General features: G+C 37.4%; 2 protein-coding genes across 2 annotated transcripts; both read right to left on the bottom strand.

The window, feature by feature from the left end:
- Positions 1-5,369: 5,369 nt before the first annotated feature.
- LOC134854015 (adenosine 3'-phospho 5'-phosphosulfate transporter 1-like) lies at positions 5,370-7,468 on the bottom strand. The gene is made up of 3 exons (XM_063870078.1): positions 6,605-7,468; positions 5,933-6,397; positions 5,370-5,815 (listed from the first exon to the last, which is right to left on the bottom strand). Exons 1-3 carry the CDS (start codon positions 7,437-7,439, stop codon positions 5,745-5,747), a joined length of 1,371 nt encoding a protein of 456 aa, XP_063726148.1. The 5' UTR covers positions 7,440-7,468; the 3' UTR covers positions 5,370-5,744.
- A 439-nt stretch (positions 7,469-7,907) lies between these two features.
- Positions 7,908-19,712, bottom strand: LOC134854014 (general transcription factor IIH subunit 1-like). Its single transcript, XM_063870077.1, has 2 exons — positions 19,174-19,712; positions 7,908-9,221 (listed from the first exon to the last, which is right to left on the bottom strand). Exons 1-2 carry the CDS (start codon positions 19,694-19,696, stop codon positions 7,987-7,989), a joined length of 1,758 nt encoding a protein of 585 aa, XP_063726147.1. The 5' UTR covers positions 19,697-19,712; the 3' UTR covers positions 7,908-7,986.
- Positions 19,713-21,432: the final 1,720 nt, after the last annotated feature.

The following is a 21,432-nucleotide window of genomic DNA, read 5'->3' as shown; positions in this document are numbered from 1 at the left end:
AATCAAAATCAGGGACCACAAATAATCATAGGACTGGGTTGAGGGCTATACCATATTTCCCTCCTGATTCGAACGACATTACAAAATTAAAACAAAAATTGAAAATTTTGATTTTTCTTCCAATTTCGAGCGAGTAAAGCGAGAGAGCAGGAATGTTATAGAACGATAGCCACACACTAGTAGTAAAAAAATCATTAACTTTTTATTCAAGCTCTAAAAAACCTAGTAAAAATTTTTGAAAAAAAGTTTACCGCCATCTTTAAAATGAAAAACTTCCAAATTCAAAAAGGAAAGAAAATGAAATTCTTAACAGTTAATTTTTGTGTTTCTTTTTTTTTACCCATTTTTCGAAGAAAACAGATTTCCTATTTGCGAAATTTACTATAAATATCGGAAGTACCTAAATTCTAGTCTTTTTATCAGTTCCTTTCGTCACACCGCGCACAAAAAAAATGAAACTAATTGGAAAAACAAACCTTTTTTGTAAGATTATTAAGAATATGGTCGAAACATTCCGTTACACTTGCACACCAAGCGGCTATTTTAGGTGAAATTTGTCGTTATCAAAGATATGGTCGGAAAAGTTATTTAAATAGCGATTCGTTATTCTTGTTCATGTAATCTGAGTTTGAACATATTTTTTTTTTGAAAAAACTGAGGCGTACGAGAGCTTCTGCAGCTGATGATATATTACCAACAGAAATAATAACAATTCTGAAGTAAGGCTAAAAATACAAACATGTAGACGGTTGGAACCAATGTCGACGACAGCTAGTTAGTTCGATTGGCTCAAATAGAAGCTTCTGCAAACTGTTCAATTCGAGTCTGAAAACTGCAACAGCATGGCCGTTCGATGGAAGATAATTACAGTGGATTACCAAGGTATACCACAGAGACAAAACGAATACAATCGGAAAAATGGGAGAAAAAAATTAAAGAAATTCGAGAAATTTCGGACCTTTTTAGCTGAAAAAATTAGTAGTATCAAAAGTAACAAAAAGAATAAAAAATCATATATTCAAGAAACTTTTATGATCAACACCTTTATCATACAATATGTCCAATTAGAGAAAATCTCGCTGGGAAATCTAAACTTAAATGCCTTTTCTTAACAATTTTGAAATGGAGAGAGCAATTTTCCGGCCTTTGAGCAAAAGAAAATGAATTGCACTGCCGAATTAAAATCGTAAAAAATAAATCTGGCGTGATCAAATTTTAAAAAATTGTTCTAACAAAAAACCATCACGAACTATATGAGTGTCTTCAGCGGCCCCTCGAACCAAGAAAGAAACAATCAAAGCTGTGCATTCTAATACACAAGTGGGCAACAAGACAGTAAAAAGGATCTTCGAGTTTCAATATGTACAAAAAAACACATCTGTAAGAAAACAGCTGGACTACGGGACTCGAACTCTGTCGTCACTAAAGTACGGATTCATCCTGTCAACAATAAAATATCTTTAAAGCGGAAAAATCAAACGCTGTTTCAATAATCAAATTATGCACGGGGATGTTTGATATTTAATAGCCCCGTAATACAACACATGTTGCGTTTGTGAAATTAGAAACTTAGTTATATATTCTTGTTACTGTTATATAATTGATTATATATTCAGATGCATTTTCGACGTTCTTGAATAGAAAATAAGCATGGTGGCAATGTTTGGCCAAGAATTCATAATATATTTGTTTTTCGAAACAGTTGAGCGCTCACTTCCAGTTTGGCAGTTTTCGCGTCATGTTTTCGCTCCTTTACTCGACGAACGGAGCTTTGTTGTTGCCACCACGTCTCGTATATTATATTACACTCAAAGTAAAATTTCTACCCTCATAATTGATTGGGGGTGAAGAGCAAACTGTGTTTTCAAAGCAGCCTCATAATGAAACGTGAATTGCCGTGATTCAGATTCCAAAAAATCAAGAAAAAAAGCTGTGGCAGTGTCCAGAAAAATTGTTCTGGTTTTAGACCAATATTAATATTCTCATTTTAATCGATTTAAAGCCAGAGAAAAGCCAGCTCTCCAGCCTTCTCGACGCTCAAAAAAACTTCATAGGGAAACACTTCATAGGTGAGTCCAGGAGCTGAGAAACACCGCTCCAATCCAGCATTGGAGGATATAGGCGTGGCCTAGTCGAGTAATTTTTTCGACCAAGTATGAAAAAAGGACTGCATTCGAACTGGAAGCTCAAAATGTTGAAAACGATGTGTTGATAACATGTTCAAAATAGGTCTGTTAAAAACACCTTGTTCAAAACATGACAAACCTGATTTAAACGTTAGCTGTGCCGTTATTAACCAGCTTCTGAAGCTTTAACAGCTGCCCTAATTTTGCTTATTTTTCATTTTATAGCTACGTAGTTAAGAAGAAATTTCATACATTTTGTCCCCACTGACGTTTCGTCCCTACCTTAATACACAAATTACACAGAGGCGAAGCGGAGCGCTACAAGATACTGAAATATTATAGAGGAAAAAACTATTTGAAAAAATATTGACAAAAGTTGCAAAATTACAGCTACAAAAACTTCATATTTGTATCGAATGAAGTTTATAAGCAGCCCTTAAAAATGAAAATAGAAAACCGCGCGGCAACAAAGGCGGCAAACTTTGGCCGAAACATAATGAGCCGAAAACACAACTGTTGGCATAAAAAAATTTCATAAAATTTAAAGTTTTCACGACCCATTTTAACTGAAACACATAAACCCAAACGGATATATTTTACCCTAGCAAAAATAGTTGATGAGTCGATATATCATAAACTGAAACTGTTTGCATATTTAAAAAACACGAAAAAAAACTGAAAATCAGACATAATAAATTTACAAATTTGTGAAGTTTCAGGTATAGAAAAAACTCTTTAAATTAGAACAAAACCCATGCTTTAAAAAGTAAACCAGTAGAAACTTACCAGATAAAAAACAAAAAAAGATCCGACAGAAACAAGGACAAAAACCACGAACACGAAAAAAATGAGAATTTTTTGAAAATATAATTACAAACTGAAACGGTTTGAACTAATTATTACTTAAGTAACACTACTTGTAGTTGAACTTTCAAGAAACTGAGCAAGTCAGAAGATCCTCTAGAAGATATCCTCTAGCAGTGTGGACAAAGTTGTTTACGGGAAAAAAGTCTAGTACTCGATTACAACACCCTTGCTTATCTTTCTTAATTTACGATTTGAAGGGCGAAATGTGTGTAGCGAGAAATGTCAGAATACCCTCAGCACAGATAAATACATTGAGACGCGTAAATTTAAATTTAAGTCAAAAAAGTTTCAAACTTTTCCATTGGAAGGGCAAGAAATTCTTCGAAATTGCATAGCTGTCAATATTGTAACGTAGGGGTGACACTTGGAAGTTGTATCTAATTAAACCACTTCCTTTCCTCACAGAAAAATCCTAAGCTCTATAACAAAAACGAGAGCGATTGGTTCTTCTAGTTGTACGTTTGAAATTATTTTCCCATCCCCACTGTTTTCGAACTGTTTTGTTCCAACAGTGTTTGCAAAATCATCAGTTGTTCTGAAGCTAACTCGGAATGCACCAAACTCGATAGCCTTTTATCATGGCGGCCTTCCAAACAGCTTTCCAGACTTAATACACAAGGCTTCTGCATGAAATGAAGTGTAACAATTTGAGGGACAGAACACTATTGAAAGACTGCACTCAGTTGAGGTTAATCCTAATAATTTGTTCAACATTAATTGATTACTTTCGTCCTCGCAAACAATCAACCAATTTTGGAATAAATAAGTGCCTTGAACAGTTTCTTCCACATGCAAAGTAACGTCCTATTCTTGTTACTCCCATCACCGAAGATAAGAGAACAAACATGTGATTCAGATCTAAGCAAATGTTCCATGCAAACTCAGGCACCAAAAAGACACGTCGTTAGAGGTCGAATGCTATATTATTTCGATGCGTTTCAGTCGTGTTTTGCTATGCCATTTTCTCCCACGTGTTTTGTTTCGTCAGATTCGCATCAGACAGTCGGCACTTATTTTTGTGGAGTGCAGCCAGTATTTAGACAGCCGCGTATTCATACTCGTCAGTATTTAGTCAGTATTTACACGTCAGTTTAAATACTGACCAGTCTGAATACGCGGTTGTCTAAATACTGACATGTAACCTATTTTTGTGAAGCTTTCCTTGCCATCTTTTAATTGCGGCGTCCAAATATAAATATGATTCTGAGTTTGAGGGTGGCGTCCCTCATGCTTGAAGGACCGAATGCTTGAAATTAATTTTTAGCTTACTTTCAGCCAATCAGAATTGAGTATTCAAAATCTCAAAGTAAATCGCGAAAATCTCAAAGTAATTAAATAAATCCAGGCCATTAGTGTTAATATTGACCGATTAGATAATAAGCAGATGAGTTTTCAAGAATGAAAAATTCTTATGATTTGGCTTCATTAATTTTGATGATTATCTGAATAGTTTTGCGGTTGTAACCAGCAATTTGTAATATTTTTGATTATTTTCCACTGATTTAATACATTTTCTGTTAATATTGACTTCGGTTTTGTGAGAAAGGCATTTAGCCAATAGAAATGCTTAGCAATTTTGATTGGTTGAAATTTTTCAAGCATTCGGTCCTTCAAGCATGAGAACCCTCCCCGAGTTTGAGCTATAATTGATAAATTGAGCGAGATAAATTTTGTTCTTCCCCCAAATAGTAAGTAGAAACTTGCAAAAACTCACCAAATGAAAATTTTTCGTTGATTTTTAATTGTTCTGTAGCGATTGCTTCAACGCGAACATTATGGGCAACTTGCTTGCACAAAATTCCTCATTTGTGCTATTTTTCATCAACTCTTTTTATCTAAATGTTAACAATTTCCAACTTATATAATTGTGAGCCTTCAGTAGCGTGCCGCGGAGGGGGGGGGGGGGGGGGGGAGGCGAGGCGACCGCCTTTGCCATTAGCTCAATTCTGGTTGCTAATTTCTTCCCAAAGGTTCCCCTTTTGGTATAATTTTACGAGACTCATTTTTGGCTAGCCAAAATCAATAACTTTCTAAAGGCGCTCCGGCGCCAATATTACTTAATTTGAGGGGGCACGGCGCGCCGAAAAAAAAAACAATTTTTTGGTCAAACATTAAAAGTGCTCAAAACTTCATTTTCAGTCCAGTTTTTTCTTCAAAATTTGCCTGCGGCTGAGATCATTTTTACAAAATAGGGTCATTATAATATTTTCGGAAACGGTCGACAAAATGTTTCGTTTTTTTTGGAAGAACTGTCCCCTCCCTTAGAAGAAGTTCTGCACACGCCACTGTGTGAGCCTTTTTTAGCTTTGAAAAATAAGATGCGCAAATTGAATTTATATAAATTGATTGTACATTATATCCACAGATTCAAAAAGACAGCCTCGTCCGTCTAGTAAACAATTCATTTTGGGACACAATTGGTTTCAAGTAACTGTTGTCAATAACTTCTTTCTTTCTTTCAAACGAGGCCAACTTGTAATTACTGTTTCAATAATCATAATTCCAATTGGATTGGAGGATAAATCAACACCAAAAAGGACTCAACTATCTTTTTACAATTACTAATATCCACTGGTGACTTAACCTTTACAAACATGATAGTGCTATTGAGCATGGAGTTCATGTGATTGATATGTACAGTTACACAGCAATGGTGGAAAAGTAGTTTTCTCCTCTCGCCCTCTGCCAACCCGAAAGGAAAGGAAAGAAAAGAGTTGTCCTGCCACTGCACTGCACTCGTGTGAGGCTCTATCAAGTTCGAGTGAAGAAGAAGAAGAAGTGAGAAGGAAACATATGTACAAACCCACTGCCGCAGTTCACCACTAAATTGCACAATAACAACAACAATAGACAAATATATATAAATATAAATATCTACAACCGTGTACTCGCAGCAGCACCCAATTTGTTATTTTTCCCAACCGAACAATCTGACTCACTTTTGCCCCCTTTCGCTTTCCGCCTTCGCACCCTATCCTTGCTGTAAATCTCGAGGAAGAGAGCACAGAACACCACCAACACCCCCATCCAAGCGAGCAGAGCCAGCTCGTGGTTGTATATGAAACAGGACAACAGAATCGCAAACATCTGTCTCAGCGTCATGATGATTGTGAAGACGATTGGGCCGAAACGAGAGATAGTCTGGAAGATGAACAACTGTCCGGTGGCGGAACAGATGGAGAGGACAATGCAGTGGAACAGAAACTGTTCATACTTGAGCATGAACAGGACAGAGGTGAGGAAATCGCCGCGAGTGATGAGGGACCAGATGGTGAAGAGACAGGAGAACAAGTTCACCCCGAACATCATTTGGATTGAGCTCATCTTGTAGCTCTTGAACAGCTCGCCCTGCCAGTTAGACGTGAAGCTGTCGAAAGACATGTAGCCAATCAAAATCACCACGCCTGAAACCCCATCATCATCATCTTCTATCATCCATTATCCACCAGCACTTAACCTATACTTAACCTATGCTGCCCAACAGAATGTAGAACACACAGTGATAACAAAATCAACTTGAAAAGATACCTATAGAAACGTGAATAGGCACATGCAATTAAAATCGAGTAGAAAAAGCAAACTTGCGTTTGTCTTAAGGGACAACAAGCTACCTGCAAAGGTGGTTTCGGAGGAGTTGTGTCCTTTATCGTTAACACCCTCGGTCAGCAGAAACATAGTCATTCCGATGGAAATCAAGACAGCTGTCACATACTGGTACAACTCATACACATTCTTCGACACAATCTTGCCCATCATCATCACTGGAATCACTTTGGAAGCCTTGGCTAGAACTTGTGTTGGGAAACTGACATACTTCAGAGCTTCATACTGGCACCAACTACTCAGAATGTTGCTGAGCGAACAATAACTATATTTGTAGAATGGCACCCCAACTTTAGGCGGCCGTTGGTACCACAAAACTGCAGCCGCCGTCATAAAAGCCAAGATCCGGTTCACAAACACCAAAAACTGCGAGTTGGCGAACTTCTCTCCGGAACTAGTAGGTGTCTCGCCATAGCTGTGGGCCATGATTCGTTCTTGCAAAACACCCCACGTCAAGTAGGACACTTGTAATCCACTGGCACATATCACTAAAATGACGCCTTTTTCAAAGTTAGACTTCGCACGCTCCTCGCCCTTTGTTGGCACGCCCAAAACCACCTCCAGATCATTGCCCTGAACGCAAACTTTGACTGCATTGTAGAAAACTCCCCGACTGACAGCCGTTTCTAGGTAGCCCGAGTTTCGCACATATTTTATGATCAAGTATCCGGGCAGCAGAATAGTGGCGTATCCGAGGAAGTTCTTAATGAAGTCAAACACCCATCCGATTCCCCGGGATGAGTCAACAGATCTGATCTGATTTTCAGACTTCAGTTCACCTTCTGAGTGTGCGAAGCTACAGCTAAGAAGTAGCACTGCAAAGCACGCAAGCAGTTTCCGCATTTTCAACCTCAAAAAGATTTATTTTACTGTACTACATTTAATAAACCAACTGATGCAGATGAGCTTGTAAGGTAATATAGTGTAAGACCCAATGCTAAGCACACTAGCACTCAAACGAAACTGCCCAAGGACAGCATTTGACCAAGGAAGAACACCTCCCACTGCCCCTTCAACATACGTCTTTACGAGTTCCTTTTTCTATTCAACCAACTTCACAAGCTCACTCACTTTTGTTTCTTCTTTCTTGGCAGCAGCTCCTTGGAGCCACCACATACAAACTTGAGTATGCAACTGATTTAAAAACAAAAAAAAAGTTTTTTGAACCTTTGTCATCTGAAAACTTGGATAACATTTATAGAGTTTCGAGTAGTGAGCTTAAAATGGTTATTAGGGAGCCTCAAACTATTGTTTTCCCCTATTTGATTTCTTGGTCAAAAACTTTTTAATCGCTCTTGCTTCAAAACCAAACAAAAGCAAAAACGATCTAGATCTAAAATAACAATCGCTTGAAAGAAAATAAATTTTATGAGACAATTCAGCATAGTGCTTATTTCTTGCGAACTTTGTTGTTTTTATACAATTGATACTTGTTATGAGCTTGTTGCATCATAATTTTGAGGTGATTGGCGCAATTGGCATTACTAACCGACAAGGATAAATTCACAAAACTTTCCAACAAGGAAGTTTCAAACTTTTGCAGCGAGTCATAAGATCGCTCTAGTTTCTGCTCTTTTTCGGGCGAGTCTATTAGGAAACATTGCCAGAAATTACTGAGCACTTCGTTGGCAGCAGCGTATGTAATTTGCATTTCCGATTTGAGCTCTGTAGCAATTTTGTCGCCTGATGAACAATTGGCTTCGTTGCATGTCGCACTGCTGGGGAAATCACCTGAGGTAGAAAGTTGGCTGAAATCCTGAATCGGGTTCAAACTAAGACACCCAATTGTGTTCAACACACCCTCGCTCCCGGCAACCCAATTTTGAACCTGGGCAGCACATGCATTCGTGGCTTCCACCACTTCTTTGTTGGAAGAAGGCAAAAACTTGAGCAGTGTTTGGTCAACTCCGAATTGGGAGAACTTCTCTGGGCCGCCTTGGATTGACACTTTCGGCAGCTCCGGCTCAGGAGTGTCGGCTAAATCGTCCAAGCGACACATTTCGTCTATCTTCATCTGTTTGGCCTGGACTGCACATTGTTCCCATGTAATCGCCTCATCATTTGTACGCTTAGCTGCTTTTTTTTCACAACTACCTGTGTTACTTGTTTCCACTAAGAATCTGGAGCTATACTGATTGGTGCGTTTAATCAATGCCTTCACTGTCTGAGATGCACTATTTGATACTATCATACTTTTACTAGAGCTTTCCTTTCCTGTCTTTTTAGAGGAGGATGATTGATCGCCTACGCTTTCGGCAACAAAGAATCCTGATTCTGCATCTTGTAAATTCGAGACGTCCCCTCCTGGAACGAAACCGCCTGACCTCGCTTCTTTCCTTTCCTCGTCTTCTTTCTCGTCAATTGAAGCGCATTCCGCAAACATTTCATTAGATCCGAAATCAAGACGCTCCCTTTGCACGTAATGACTGTGGAAAAAGGAGGCCCAGAATTGCTGTTCGGTCATTTGGCCCGAGACGACTGTTTTGTCGTATTTGAGACGGACTGAGGGATAAATTGCGAAGATTGACTGGATTGTTTCTGCTTTGAGATTGTAGTGAACTGAACTTTTGTTGTCGCCAAATGGATTGGAAGGTTGAATCTCGCAAATGAAAGAGGAGCTCACTCCTAAACATGAACACAACACACGTGAACACAGCAGAAAGTTGGTCGCAAGTGTATGAATTCAGGTATCGAGAACTTTTTTGAACTATTATATCGTAATGAAGCTTACATCAATCATAATCATTGGCTTAATAATAGTTTTAAAGAAACCAACAGAGATGATACTCGATCAACAAGTGATTTTATTCAGCAGGGAATTCATAAAAATGAAATCCAAGTATAAAACTAGCTGGGAGTGAATACTTTTGCAACGTTTCTTTTTGATTCCAGGAATCTTCTACGTGAGCTGAACAACGGATGCTGAGCTTACAGATGAATTTGAAGAATATGCTTTATTGTCAAACTGCTAATGCTATGAAAAAATCTTTAATTGCAGAAAGCGAAGCTATACAATGTTTAATGGGAGTCTAATTCAACTATCATACAGGCTAGTGATAATTTGACAGTATGACATATTGCAACAATAAAGCGACACAATTCTCAGATATTAGTTTTACCACTCGGCGACATATGCTGTCAGACGAATATCAGACAAGGTAGTGATTTTTACGTTTCAAATAGATTACAATTAGATTTTCCCAAAAAAATTTCCCCTTGTTTTTACAGTGAATTGTGCAGACACACCTATCGATGCTTTTCACAATTTTAGGATTATCATTGTAAAACTAACAACTTTTCTGAAAAGTCAACGATTCGTATTCCTGGTGCAAGTCCCGTTTTTGTTTCCCAGAAAGTAATGGTAACTTAGAGTTGAAATCATCACAAGCAAGAAATAGGTATAAATAAGTTTTTTTCATACATTTCTCTATTGGCGCGGAGTTCGGTACAAGCCATTTCAGATCACAATGTGAATGATCACGATTTATTTGTCCAGAAATTTCAAAAGAAAAAATTCATTCGCCAAAATAAATTGATGTAACTAAACAAACAAATTACAGCAAAAGATGGCAAGTTGAAAAGGGTAAAGGAGAGATCCTCTGATCTACCCTGTCCAACAGAAGATTCAATCAAAATTTGTTTTGAAAATAGTTATTGATGATAATGATAATAATAATAATAATAATAATAATACATAAATAATTGAACAATTTTAGAAAAATTCCTACTGGGATCCAAACCCCTTTTCCGGAGCTCCAATCAAGCTTTTTACCACTAGACTAAAGAACTACTACAGTGTAACTTTTAAGAGCCGTATACATTAAAAAAACATATTATTTTTCTTTTGATGATTATATCATTCCCCACCTCCAATCTTGCTTTACCCTCTTACTATTTTCCTTCCATTACGACCCTAATTAATTTATACTTTTGATTTTAGCTTACAGCTTTGATTTTCTTTCCTAAGTACAACTATCTTTATCCAGGAATTAATTAACAATGATTCCAGTCGGGAATCAAACCCGAACCCCAGGGTTTCAACTCCCAGAATTTAGCCACTATACCATGGATCCTTAGGAAACGATAAAAATTACTCAATTCATTATTATTCAAAAAGTATCTATCTCTGAAAACATGGGCTGTCTATAACTCCAATTTCTGTTGAAATTTTTATGTTATTAGGTAGTAATCATTTTGATAGCAGGGCATTGTAAAGCTTCGTTGCCCTTAACGAATGGAACATTTTCCCAGCTCCGTGTAAGTTATACATGCAAATTGAGACTTCATTAACGGAAACTTACGCAGATAGAACAATAACCCTGCGGTTCTGGAACGATAGGGTCTAATGGTTTCAGAATTTTTATGATGTTTAAAACAACAGTTGTAAGAAAGTCATATCTACTATCTTTTGCTTCGAAAGAAGTTTGCTGGACTCAGCGCACGTTATAGCAGGGAAAATTTTAGACTTAATATAGTTACCCTTTTAGATCATTTAAAAACTTAAACGTCTGTCTTGAGTCTCCAATACAATTCTTCAATTTATTTTGATAATATTCATGGAATTAATTGCTAAAAAAAAGTAGGACAAAATTTCATTGCGTCTACCGGATAAATTTGCTTTGATAATAGATGGTTGGTCGGCTGAAACCACCAAATTTATTGGACTGTTTGCAAGTTATAACACATGTTTGGGTGGTTCTGAAAAAAAAACATTAATGACTTTTTTTGCCTTTTATTGATGAGACTAATTTTGGAGGAGAACAGCATATGAATTTGATTGAGTGGGTGGGTATGAATGCCTTTTAAAGAGACATGGCTTGGGTTGCATGTCTTATTTAGGAAATTGTTCAAGAAACAAAAAAGTGACTGAGTTGATGGGTGTCCCTATGGTTGGTTGCACCTCCCATTATTTTAACTCGGCAGTGGGTGAGTTTTGTTCTGATTCATCTATCACAACTTATAGATAAAGTTCAAGTGATGATGTTCCGATTACGCAACTTAAAATGGGTGCAAATTGTACCCATTGACTGATCTTTCACCACTGCTACGGGCATCAACACGTTGCTTTAGTGTGTTCAATATGCTTCCTCGTTACGTTGAAAATAAACTATTTATTTGTCAAAACTTTACTACAGAAAACTTACACGACATGCTTCTCATCCCCAATGAAAGAGAAAACAGTAATTTCTCTCGTTTAAAAATCGCATATCTTCATTTCATCTTGCATTGCATTGCAAGCCAACTCAAAGACTCTAGCCGATGTGAGGTACCTTTTTGACGAAGCTCTTGATTCCTTTCGTTACTTGGGCAAAAAGAAGAAAATCAGTTCGAGAACCCTTCTATAAAAACACAAAATGGGAATTCAAATGATCCCAACGAAAACGAAAAAAAGCTGCAAAACCTATTGAATTTTGTGCTACGCCTTCAGATATTTCTGAAAATATTGAAGCAAATGATTTCGTACATCAAGTTCTTAAGAAAACAAATTCAATTATCTTCAAATTGTAAATATATCGGAACTGGGTTTGTTGTACCAACTTCAAACATTTCAAGCGTTTTTTCAGCAAAGCTGGATATTCTTACAAAGACTACAGAAAAAAGCTCTTTCCTGCAAACTTGAAAAATGCAACTTTTTCTTCATTGTAATCATAAATTTTGTGATAAAAACTGTTAAAGAAATTGTGAACATATATACTAAACATAGCCAAAATACAGTTGGAAAAGAGTCATGAACGTGAGAAAACAAAAAAAATAACTCACTTTTTCGAAAAACTTTCGAATATCAAAGAAAAAAATTATATTTCCTTATCTATACAGAACTTAATTGGCGTTTCATTTGAGACATGTTTCAGAAGTCTTTATATTGACAAATTTCAGCTTTTTGAACGTATTATTTTTTGCATGTTTAACGAAAGATTTTTTGCACGTTTAAGCTATATTGTAGATTGTAATGCTTAAGATTTTTCATTTGGCAAATAATTAAGAAGTAGCTATGTTGGTCTGTCAAATGGCCAAAACATTGAAAATGTTGAAAATTTTACTCAAGCCGACATTGTGAAATCTGTTGTAGAGCGAATGCTTTTACTCTACAATTTATCCATATTCGCAACGTAGAAGTATCAAACTTTTGTTTCACAATTGTTTTAGCTAAATTAAATTTTCTCAACCTTATCTTGGGATGCTGTCGGGGTACACTCAGCATCTCTGGTGTCGCATATCGTGTGTCTATATCTGGGGTCGCATATCTGGTGTCCAAGTATGACTGCTCAAATCCTTTGGTTTTCGAGATATGGCGTTTTTTTACGATTGCTTCAATTAATTTTCAGAAAAAATTTTAGATATTAAAGTAAACCGAACTTGAATTTCTCTAACCCATAGCGGCGTGCTGTCAGGATACTCTCAGGGCTTACACATCTGAAGTTCAAGTATGACTGCTCAAATCCTTCTGGTTTTCAAGATATGGCAATTTTTTTTTAAATTTTTTTTCAATGAAAAACTTAGATATAAAATGAAGTTACCGAACTTGAAATTCTCAAACCCATAGTGGCGTGCTGTCGAAAAATACTCAAGAGTTGCAAAGCTGGTGTCCAAACACGACTGCTCAGGTTCTTTTGGTTTTCGAGATATGGCTTTTTTATGATTGTTGCAACTTTTTTTTAAAAAAAAGTCAAGATATAAAACAAGTAACCAAACTTGAATTTCTCAAACCCACAAAGCGTGCTGTCAGGAAACACTCAGGGATTGCACATCTGGCGTTCAAGTAGGACTGCCCAAATCCTTTTGGTTTTTCAAGGTAAGTCAATTTTTGTGTTTTTTTTTCATTTTTTTTGAAAAAAACTTTACCGAACTTAAAATTATCAACCATAGTGGGTTTTAGAGATAAAGCGATTTCGAAGCTTTTTTTGAGTTTTTTTGTCACAAAAAAAATATATAAATTGAAAAAACCGAACTTGAAATTTTCAACCTTATACTGGGGTGCTGTCAGGATACACTCAGAAAATGCAAATCTGTCGTCCAAGTATGACTTCTCAAATCTTAAAGGTTTTCGTGATATGCCAATTTTTATAATTTCTTTTCGTTCAAAAAATTTCGATTAAAACCAAAATTAATGGAACTTGAAGTTATGAACCCTATATTGATGTGTAGTCGGGGTACACTCATTTATTGCCATTCTTCTCTCCAAATGTGACTGCTCCATATCTTTTGGTTTCCGAGATGCTGGCTTTTGCTGATTTTTTCATTTTCGTCTCAAAATACTTGAATGAAAAAACCAACCGATCTTGAAATTCTCAACAGCAAGGCTGTGGTTCTGTCAGGGTACATTCTGGGGGTACTGTCAGGGTCTCTGTCTTTTACTATCAGGGTAAAAATGAGGGATACTGTCAGAGCCTCTAATTTTTACTGCAGCTACATCAGCTTTTTGAACGTAGTATTTTTTGCAGGTTTAACGAATGATTTTTTGCACGTTTGAGCTATATTGTAATGCTTAAGAATTTTCACTTGGCACATAATTAAGAAGTCTATATGTTGGTCTGTTACATGGCCAAAACATTGAAAGGGTTGAAAGTTTTACTCAAGTCGACATTTTGAAATCTGTTGTATGGCGAATGCTTTAACTCTACATTTTGTCAATACTCCCAACGTAAAAGTGTCAAACTTTTGTTTCACAATTGATTTATCTCAAAAAAATTTTCTCAACCTCAAACTGGGGTACTGTCGAGGGGGGGGGTACACTAATAGGTTGCATATCTGGAGTCCAAGATATGCAACCCATGAGTGCCATATCTCGAAATCCTTTGGTTTTCGAGATATGGCGTTTTTTTATGATTGTTTCAATTTTTTTCAAAAAAAAATCAAGATATAAACAAAGTAAACGAACATGATATTCTCAATCCCAAAGTGGCGCACTGTCACGATATCCTCACGAGTTGCAAAGCTGGTGTACAAACATGACTGCTCAGGTTCTTTTGGTTTTCGAGATATGGCGTTTTTTATGATTGTTTCAATTTTTTTTCAAAAAAATCAAGATATAGAATAAAGTAACCGAGCTTGAATTTCTCGAACCCATAAGGGCGTGCTGTCAGCAAACACTCTGGGGTTGCAAATCTGGCGTTCAAGTAGGACTGCTGAAATCCTTTTCGTTTTCAAGATAAGGCAACTTCTGTGTTCTTTTTTTTCAATTTTTTAGACAAAAATAAAGTAGCCGAACTTGAATTTCTGTCAGGTTAAACGCAGGGTTTGCAAATCTGGCGTTCAAAACAGACTGCTCAAGATTTTTTGGTTCAAGAGATAAAGCGAGTTTTATGCTTTTTTCAGTTTTTTTTGTTAAAAAAAAATTGGATATAAAATTATTATTATTATGATTGTTATTATATTGGATTTAGTGACAAGTCCGATTTCAGGGTGGAGGAGAAAATATCAATGTCATCAGGTAAGCGATTTGCTGTTCTAGTAGCTTGGAACTAAAAATTTTGCTCACATAAACTTTTCAAGGGCCTAATGCTGGTAAAACTGACTATAGGACCATGTCGCAATACTCGAGGTCTCGTTTGGGTAGATTCTTGCAGGGAAAACCCTTGCGAAGGCCCTTCCCGTGAGCCCTGAGGTGAATGGAAGAATTGAATATGCTCGCTGAAGTTGTAATCGAAGTAATCAGTCACAATTTTCCGCAGAAGTAAAAAGGTGTTCAGTTGGATGTAATAAGCAACTGGAAGAATGTTTAGGAAGGTTAGAGCACCGGTGTAGCTCATGTGAGGGAGACACCACTTACAGAATTTTTTTCTGTACGTTTTCTAGAACTGATATGTTTGTCTTAGATAGGGCGCAACAATTTGATCCAAACAGCAAGGATGGAACAACCATGCTTTTGTAGAGGTTGAGTTTGCTGTAAACTGGCAGACTCGTTGTGTTTCTTTTGAGCATGTGGAGAACTTTGATGGATTTTGCGGCAACTGCTTTGAAATGATTGTTCCATTTAAGATCGCTACGAACAAGAATACCAAGATCTTTTTGAACATCTGTTCGAGGAATCACTTCGCCGTTGAAGTTATATGCAGTATCGTTGTTTTTACCGAAATGGATGTGAGTACATTTTGCGACGTTGAAGGGCATTTTATTAGCAACACTCCAATTATAAATTAGAGAAAGTTCAGACTGGAAAGAAGTCGAACTATTAGTCCGAATAAACTTGGAGTCGTCAGCTAGTAAAAGAGGCTTCGAGTCAGCGCACGTTGATGGCAAGTCATTAATGAAAAACAGGAATAGTAAAGCTCCAAGTACTGATCCTTGCGGAACCCCGCTAGTTACTTCAATTGGGCCAGATATTTGTCTCCTACTTTAATTCTCTGAGAGCGGTTGTTCAAATATTATTTGATCAATTTGAGAATTTTTCCACGTACACCATATTGAAAAAGTTTGAATAACAATATCCCGTGGTCCACTTTATCGAACGCTTTCTCAAAATCGGTGTAAATAACATCAATGAAATTTTCATACTCAATTTCTTTGTAAAGGTGATCGAGATATATCAAAAGTTGAATTTCGACAGATCTTCCTTTCCGAAAACCAAATTGTGCATTGTGTATCAAGGGCTTGAAATGATTGTATAGACTTCGAAACATGCATCGTTCGAGGATCTTGGAAGACATATCAAGAAGAGAAATGGGTCTATAGTTGGTTACATTTCGCTTGTCACCTTTCTTGTGAATTGGTGTTACTATTGCGGTTTTCCATTGCTGTGGGAAGACACATGTCTGTTTGATCTTATTGAAAATTTGACTCAGGGAGTGGCATAGTGCACTGGCGACATTTTTGAACAGCGCTGGGGGTAGATTGTCGGGTCCACGTGACTTAGTTACGTTGAGGTCAAGGCAAATCTCAAGAATAGATTCTTCCGAAGTATCAAAGGTATCAATGATTTGATATTCGTGCACTAAAAATTGGTTGCTTTGAATTGAGTCCTCATCATCTAATGATGATGATAAGATGAACACGCTAGAGAAGAAGGAAGCAAATAGATCAGCCTTAGACTGATCTGAGTAAGCACATAGTTTATCTAGATAAACGTATGACGGTATGGTCGTTGTCTTAAATGTTCGAAAATACTTGAAAGGCTGATTTTTACTCCTGTTGCTGGCTAGTTCATTCTCATAGTTTTCCTTGTCTTTTCCTGTCAAGACTGTAACCTTTTCATTCTGTTTAGTAGTTTTCGGATTCGATCGACCAAACTTTTTCTCAAAAGCATGCAAACGCTTTATCTCGTTCGATGTTGAGGATGTGATCCATGGAGGCAGCTCACTGCGGTGCTTCGTTCGAATGGGGACAGTTTTGGAGATTATATGCTGTAACCAGTCATACCATTCCGAGAGTAAAACATTAGGGTTTGACCAACAGTGACCTGTGAAGGGATTTCGCGATATCTGGAGCCTCATAGCTTCATAAGTAGCTTTGGTGTAGCTGAAAACTTTTCCGGGTGTTGTGCGCTTAGGCGAGTAAAGAACTGAAGATATAACAAAGGCGACAGGTATATGATCTGACAATTTACTAATGTTGTCTGTTACAGGTTTAATGTCAAGAACATCTGTGCTAGGCGACACCAAAACCAAATCTAACGTTTTTTCACGTGTTGTAGGAAACTGAACAGATTGGGTGGGATTTAGTTTTTCAATGCCAGTAATGAATATTTGTTCGTCGGGAAATGCAGAAGAATAATCACGCCAGTTAATATCAAAGTTGAAGTCTCCACATATAACCACGTTTGAATATAAAGGGAAGACACTTTCAAGATAAATAAAGAAGTGTTCAAGGAATTGGTGGTCTATAGCAAAGGGACTTGTCCTAGGAGGAAAGTAACAACAAACAAATAGCAAGGTTTCAGAAGTGGACGAGACTGTACAAGCTGTGCAATGGTGGACTATTTCATCAGGAAGGCGAACTGGTTCCGAACTATGTTCATTTTTTATTCCAATGAGAGTGCCGCCATGACTGGAGTGACCATGATCGTTCATTTCACGGTCGGTTCGGTAAATATTGTATTGATTAAGAAATAGTTCAGAGTCACTTATCTCAGAAGTTAGCCAGGTTTCGGTTAGGCATATAACGTCATGATTGCTCTTGAGAATATAATTTGCGAAAGAAGTTCTACGATTTATATTAATGAGGCTTCGTGTATTAAAGCATAGGGCGGATAACGGGTGGGTGTTGGAGGTGGTGTCAGATAGTCAGTCTTCTAACTGAACTTTCACTCCATTCTTGAAGAGCTCGAGATTTTTAATTTTCAGGTCTTTGGGTTTAACATTTTCGTTGTCAATGAGAAATCTGCGTTTTTCTAGTAGCTTTTTCTCAATCTTGATTTCGTCTCGTTTCAGGGATTTTGACAGGTAAACTTTGTATACTTTTTGGTTGTAAGTATTGGAGTAGTCTTTCAAGTGGGTTGCTCTTGATAATAATCTTTCAGATATTAACTCGTTTTTAAATTTGACGATAATTGTCCTTGGTCGAGTGCTTTCAGGCTTGAATGGTCCAAGTCGCTTAATTGAAACAGCAGGTTCATTAGTATCAATTCCTAGATGGGTTAAGACGCCATTTACATTTACTAAATAAAGTAACCGAACTTGAAATTTAGAACCCTATAGTGGGGTACTGTCAGGATACACTCAGAAGTTGCAATTCTGGCGTCCAAGCATGGCTGCTCAAATCTTTGTGGTTTTCGTGAAATGGTGATTTTTATAATTTCTTTTTCAGTTTAAAACACTTGGATATAAACCAAATTTTTTTAAAAAAATTTTACGTTCTGGAACTTGATTTGTTGTTGTCGGGGTACACCCATTGATTGCAACTCTTCTCTCCAAAATGTGACTGCTCCATATCTTTTGGTTTCCGAGACGTGGCCCACTAATTTTATCTGCTCAAATCATTTTGATTTTCGAGATATGGCATTTTTAAAAAAGAAACGGTTGAATTAAATTAGGGTCACTAAAAATATCACTGTTTTAGTACATCTTTTAGGAAGCTATTTTTTACGTTCAACATTCTATTTGAATGTACCGTAGGTACGAGTCCTGCGCTAGTACTTCTTTAAATTTCAGGAAAAAAATTTCATGGACATTTTCTCGATAAAATCAACACAATTTGAGAAACTGGATCGAAAAGAAAAATTTTTATTCCGCTGGGAAATCTGAAAAATTAAAGCCACTTTCGAAACTATATTTCGATCACGCTTTTCGTGAAATTTAGACTTTCGCTGTCCGATAGTGGATTTTGCCTTCCTTTCAACAAAGGAAATGAAGTGAACTTTAAAAGAAATCAAAATTTAAACGCTAAAAATCAAAACTGAGCGCGAACAAATTTGAAGACTCTCTCCTGAAAAATCATCAGGACCTATTCAGTACGTTCATGACTCTTAAAAAGCTAGGTATACTACATGAACAACAAAATAAGCATAAACAGTAAAAAAAATGGAAAAGTCATGAGACCGGTTATAATACTGCTCATGGAATACCCAAAAATTAATTGCGGATGTTCGATTGCTTTATTTTTGAACTATCAAGTTTAACACGAAGATGAAACAAGATCTAACCAGTCAATTGAGATTCTATGTCATTTGAAGATCGCGTAGCCCAGAACTCTTCTGCAGTGGTTATTCCAGTTGGCACTAGTTTCTGGTACAATTTGAACAGCTGTGGACTTTTTTGGAACATCTTTATTTTATCTTCCAGTTCAGAATTAATTTTTCGTGCAAACTTGGGGAGTATCTGCTGCACCATTTCCTTTACTGCATCACGATCTGCCTCAGCTTTGTTTGGTCTAAGGAAGAGAAATGTGAAGGCTTCAGAATTATGAAGCGTAATTTGAAGTTGCTTTTTTGCTTTACGTTGCGGCGAAATTTTAAGCTTATCTACGTCAGCAAAATAAACGGAGACCGCAAAGTCTTCCTGACCCAATTGTGCCCATGCAACTCTGGTACTCAGAACAAATAGCGTTCCTTGAAGTTTTTGAAACTGAACTTCTTCCACTTGCAACAAAACATCTTCTCCTTTCGACGACGCTCCATTGCTGCTTCTTACTTTCTCCATATTATTATTAATTCCCACCAATTTCATTCTCACTCAATCCATTGTCACTGAAAAACCGAAGTTGAACATATCTTTGTCGAACTTTCTTTTGCTATATTTATTTATTAATACATCAGGTCAGAAATTTTATTACGCCAAGACAAAAAACAGTCAATGGTCAAAACGTTTTCGAATTAACAAATAGGTAATCAGAAGGTCAAAGTATCATAGTAACCGAGGTTACAGTCAGGAGTCCCTTCATCACGTATTCCAGTCAAAATCCTTGGAATTTCTAGATATGGAAGTGATAATAATAAAAGAAGATGACAAGTGTTTGTAACATTCGTCTACTGCAGTCACACATGAGGCTTAAGAAAAATAGGCCCTATAACCATTGGCTCAAGAGTCAGGGACACTATCTCTTGTGTTTTTCTACCTCAAATCAGTCGGAGCCAATTCGGTTCGTTTGTGACATGAGACTACGACCCGTTACAGCTTAAAGGCTACTACTAAAATATCCCCCCACTCTAGAATTAAGAACGTCCCCATACTTAGGTCTCTAGATACCCAAAATACATGAACGCCGTTGAAAACCGGGTCGGAACAATCCGTTAAGTTACTTTTTATTAGACTTTTTATTAGACTTTTTATTAGACAATTTAATTTTTCATATAGTATATTGAAAAATTAAATTTCACTCCAAATCAAGTGCTTTTTGCTTCTCTCAAGGTCAAACTTCCAAATATGACCGACTGGCACATACTCCCCGGACTCGAGATCGATGTCCTCATCGAGTGCTGTCTTCTGCCAGTGAGTCCCCGAAAACCGAGTGTTGCTCAAGGTACAGTGCCAGTGGTCATTTACAGAAGTTTGCAGCAGACTTAAGCTTATCTACACCCCAAAATTCACGGCCATGTAAAATTTTCACACTATCGCTAAACAGCAATCAAAATCTGCACACACCTGCACCCTTGAATTCTCGCTTTTTAAGCCAATCATTTAAAATTTCTTTTGTCCCATTCAATCAGGAAATTGTCATGCAGCATTTTCATTTATATAGTAAATATAGTATATTAATAACAAAATTTGATTCGTTAAAATTTCTTTTTCGTGAATCCAAGTTTCACCCGGATCCACACTCAAGCCCCCCTTCGCTCTCAAGACTCAAGATCCATTCGAACCATCCACTCATCTCGCACTCTTCGCCTTGGAGGTGCCGCACCCTGAAGTACTAGATACGGCAAACTGTCTCAACAGTTCTTCTTCATCATCGGAGCTAATCACGATCTCCTCCCAAGCCTTCAGCTGTTCATAGGATCGCATCCATTCTCTTTGCTCCTGCAACCTCTTTGCCTGGTTGGGTAGTGCCTTCACCCTAGATTCCCGGTTCGAACAAAAGGAGTTGTGCAGGCTCAAGCTCACGTTCTTCGCCAGGTCCTCCTCTAGTATCGATTCCCTCGCTTTGGTATTGTCTCTAGAAATTTTACCCACTCTCTTCCATCCTGTCGTGATCGCATTTCGATGGGTCAACAGGGGTCTCTTGAAAGCTTCCGGTCCAATCTCGGCCTGGAACTGTCGATACTCCTTTTGATGCTTTCTCATGTGATCTTTCGTTGTCATGTACAACCAAGACGTCAGTGTCGCCCGAAACTATGGAAAGTACCTCAAACGGCTCCATACGTGTCTGACTTCCGTTGGTATGGCGAATACTTTGCACGCAGTCTCAAACAACTCGAGTCTCCTGCTGTAGTCTATCGCGTATATTGACTCAGCCGTTGGTGTCC

The sequence above is a fragment of the Symsagittifera roscoffensis genome, chromosome 9 (assembly GCF_963678635.1).
Source record: "Symsagittifera roscoffensis chromosome 9, txSymRosc1.1, whole genome shotgun sequence".
NCBI classification, from domain to species: Eukaryota; Metazoa; Xenacoelomorpha; order Acoela; family Convolutidae; genus Symsagittifera; species Symsagittifera roscoffensis.
The sequence above is the reverse complement of the archived record's forward strand: the minus strand, read 5'-3'. Positions and strand labels throughout refer to the sequence as shown.

Bases quoted from the DNA above. Each gene is read 5' to 3' on its own strand.
- LOC134854015 (XM_063870078.1), bottom strand. From the start codon at position 7,439: ATGCGGAAACTGCTTGCGTGCTTTGCAGTGCTACTTCTTAGCTGTAGC. The intron at 6,398-6,604 runs GTAGCTTGTTGT...ATGGGGTTTCAG, and splicing joins CTCCGAAACCACCTTTGCAG to GCGTGGTGATTTTGATTGGC. The intron at 5,816-5,932 runs GTGAGTCAGATT...TGTGCAATTTAG, and splicing joins GAAAGCGAAAGGGGGCAAAA to TGGTGAACTGCGGCAGTGGG.
- LOC134854014 (XM_063870077.1), bottom strand. From the start codon at position 19,696: ATGAAATTGGTGGGAATTAATAATAATATGGAGAAAGTAAGAAGCAGC. The intron at 9,222-19,173 runs GTTAGATCTTGT...GTTCATGTTTAG, and splicing joins CATAGAATCTCAATTGACTG to GAGTGAGCTCCTCTTTCATT.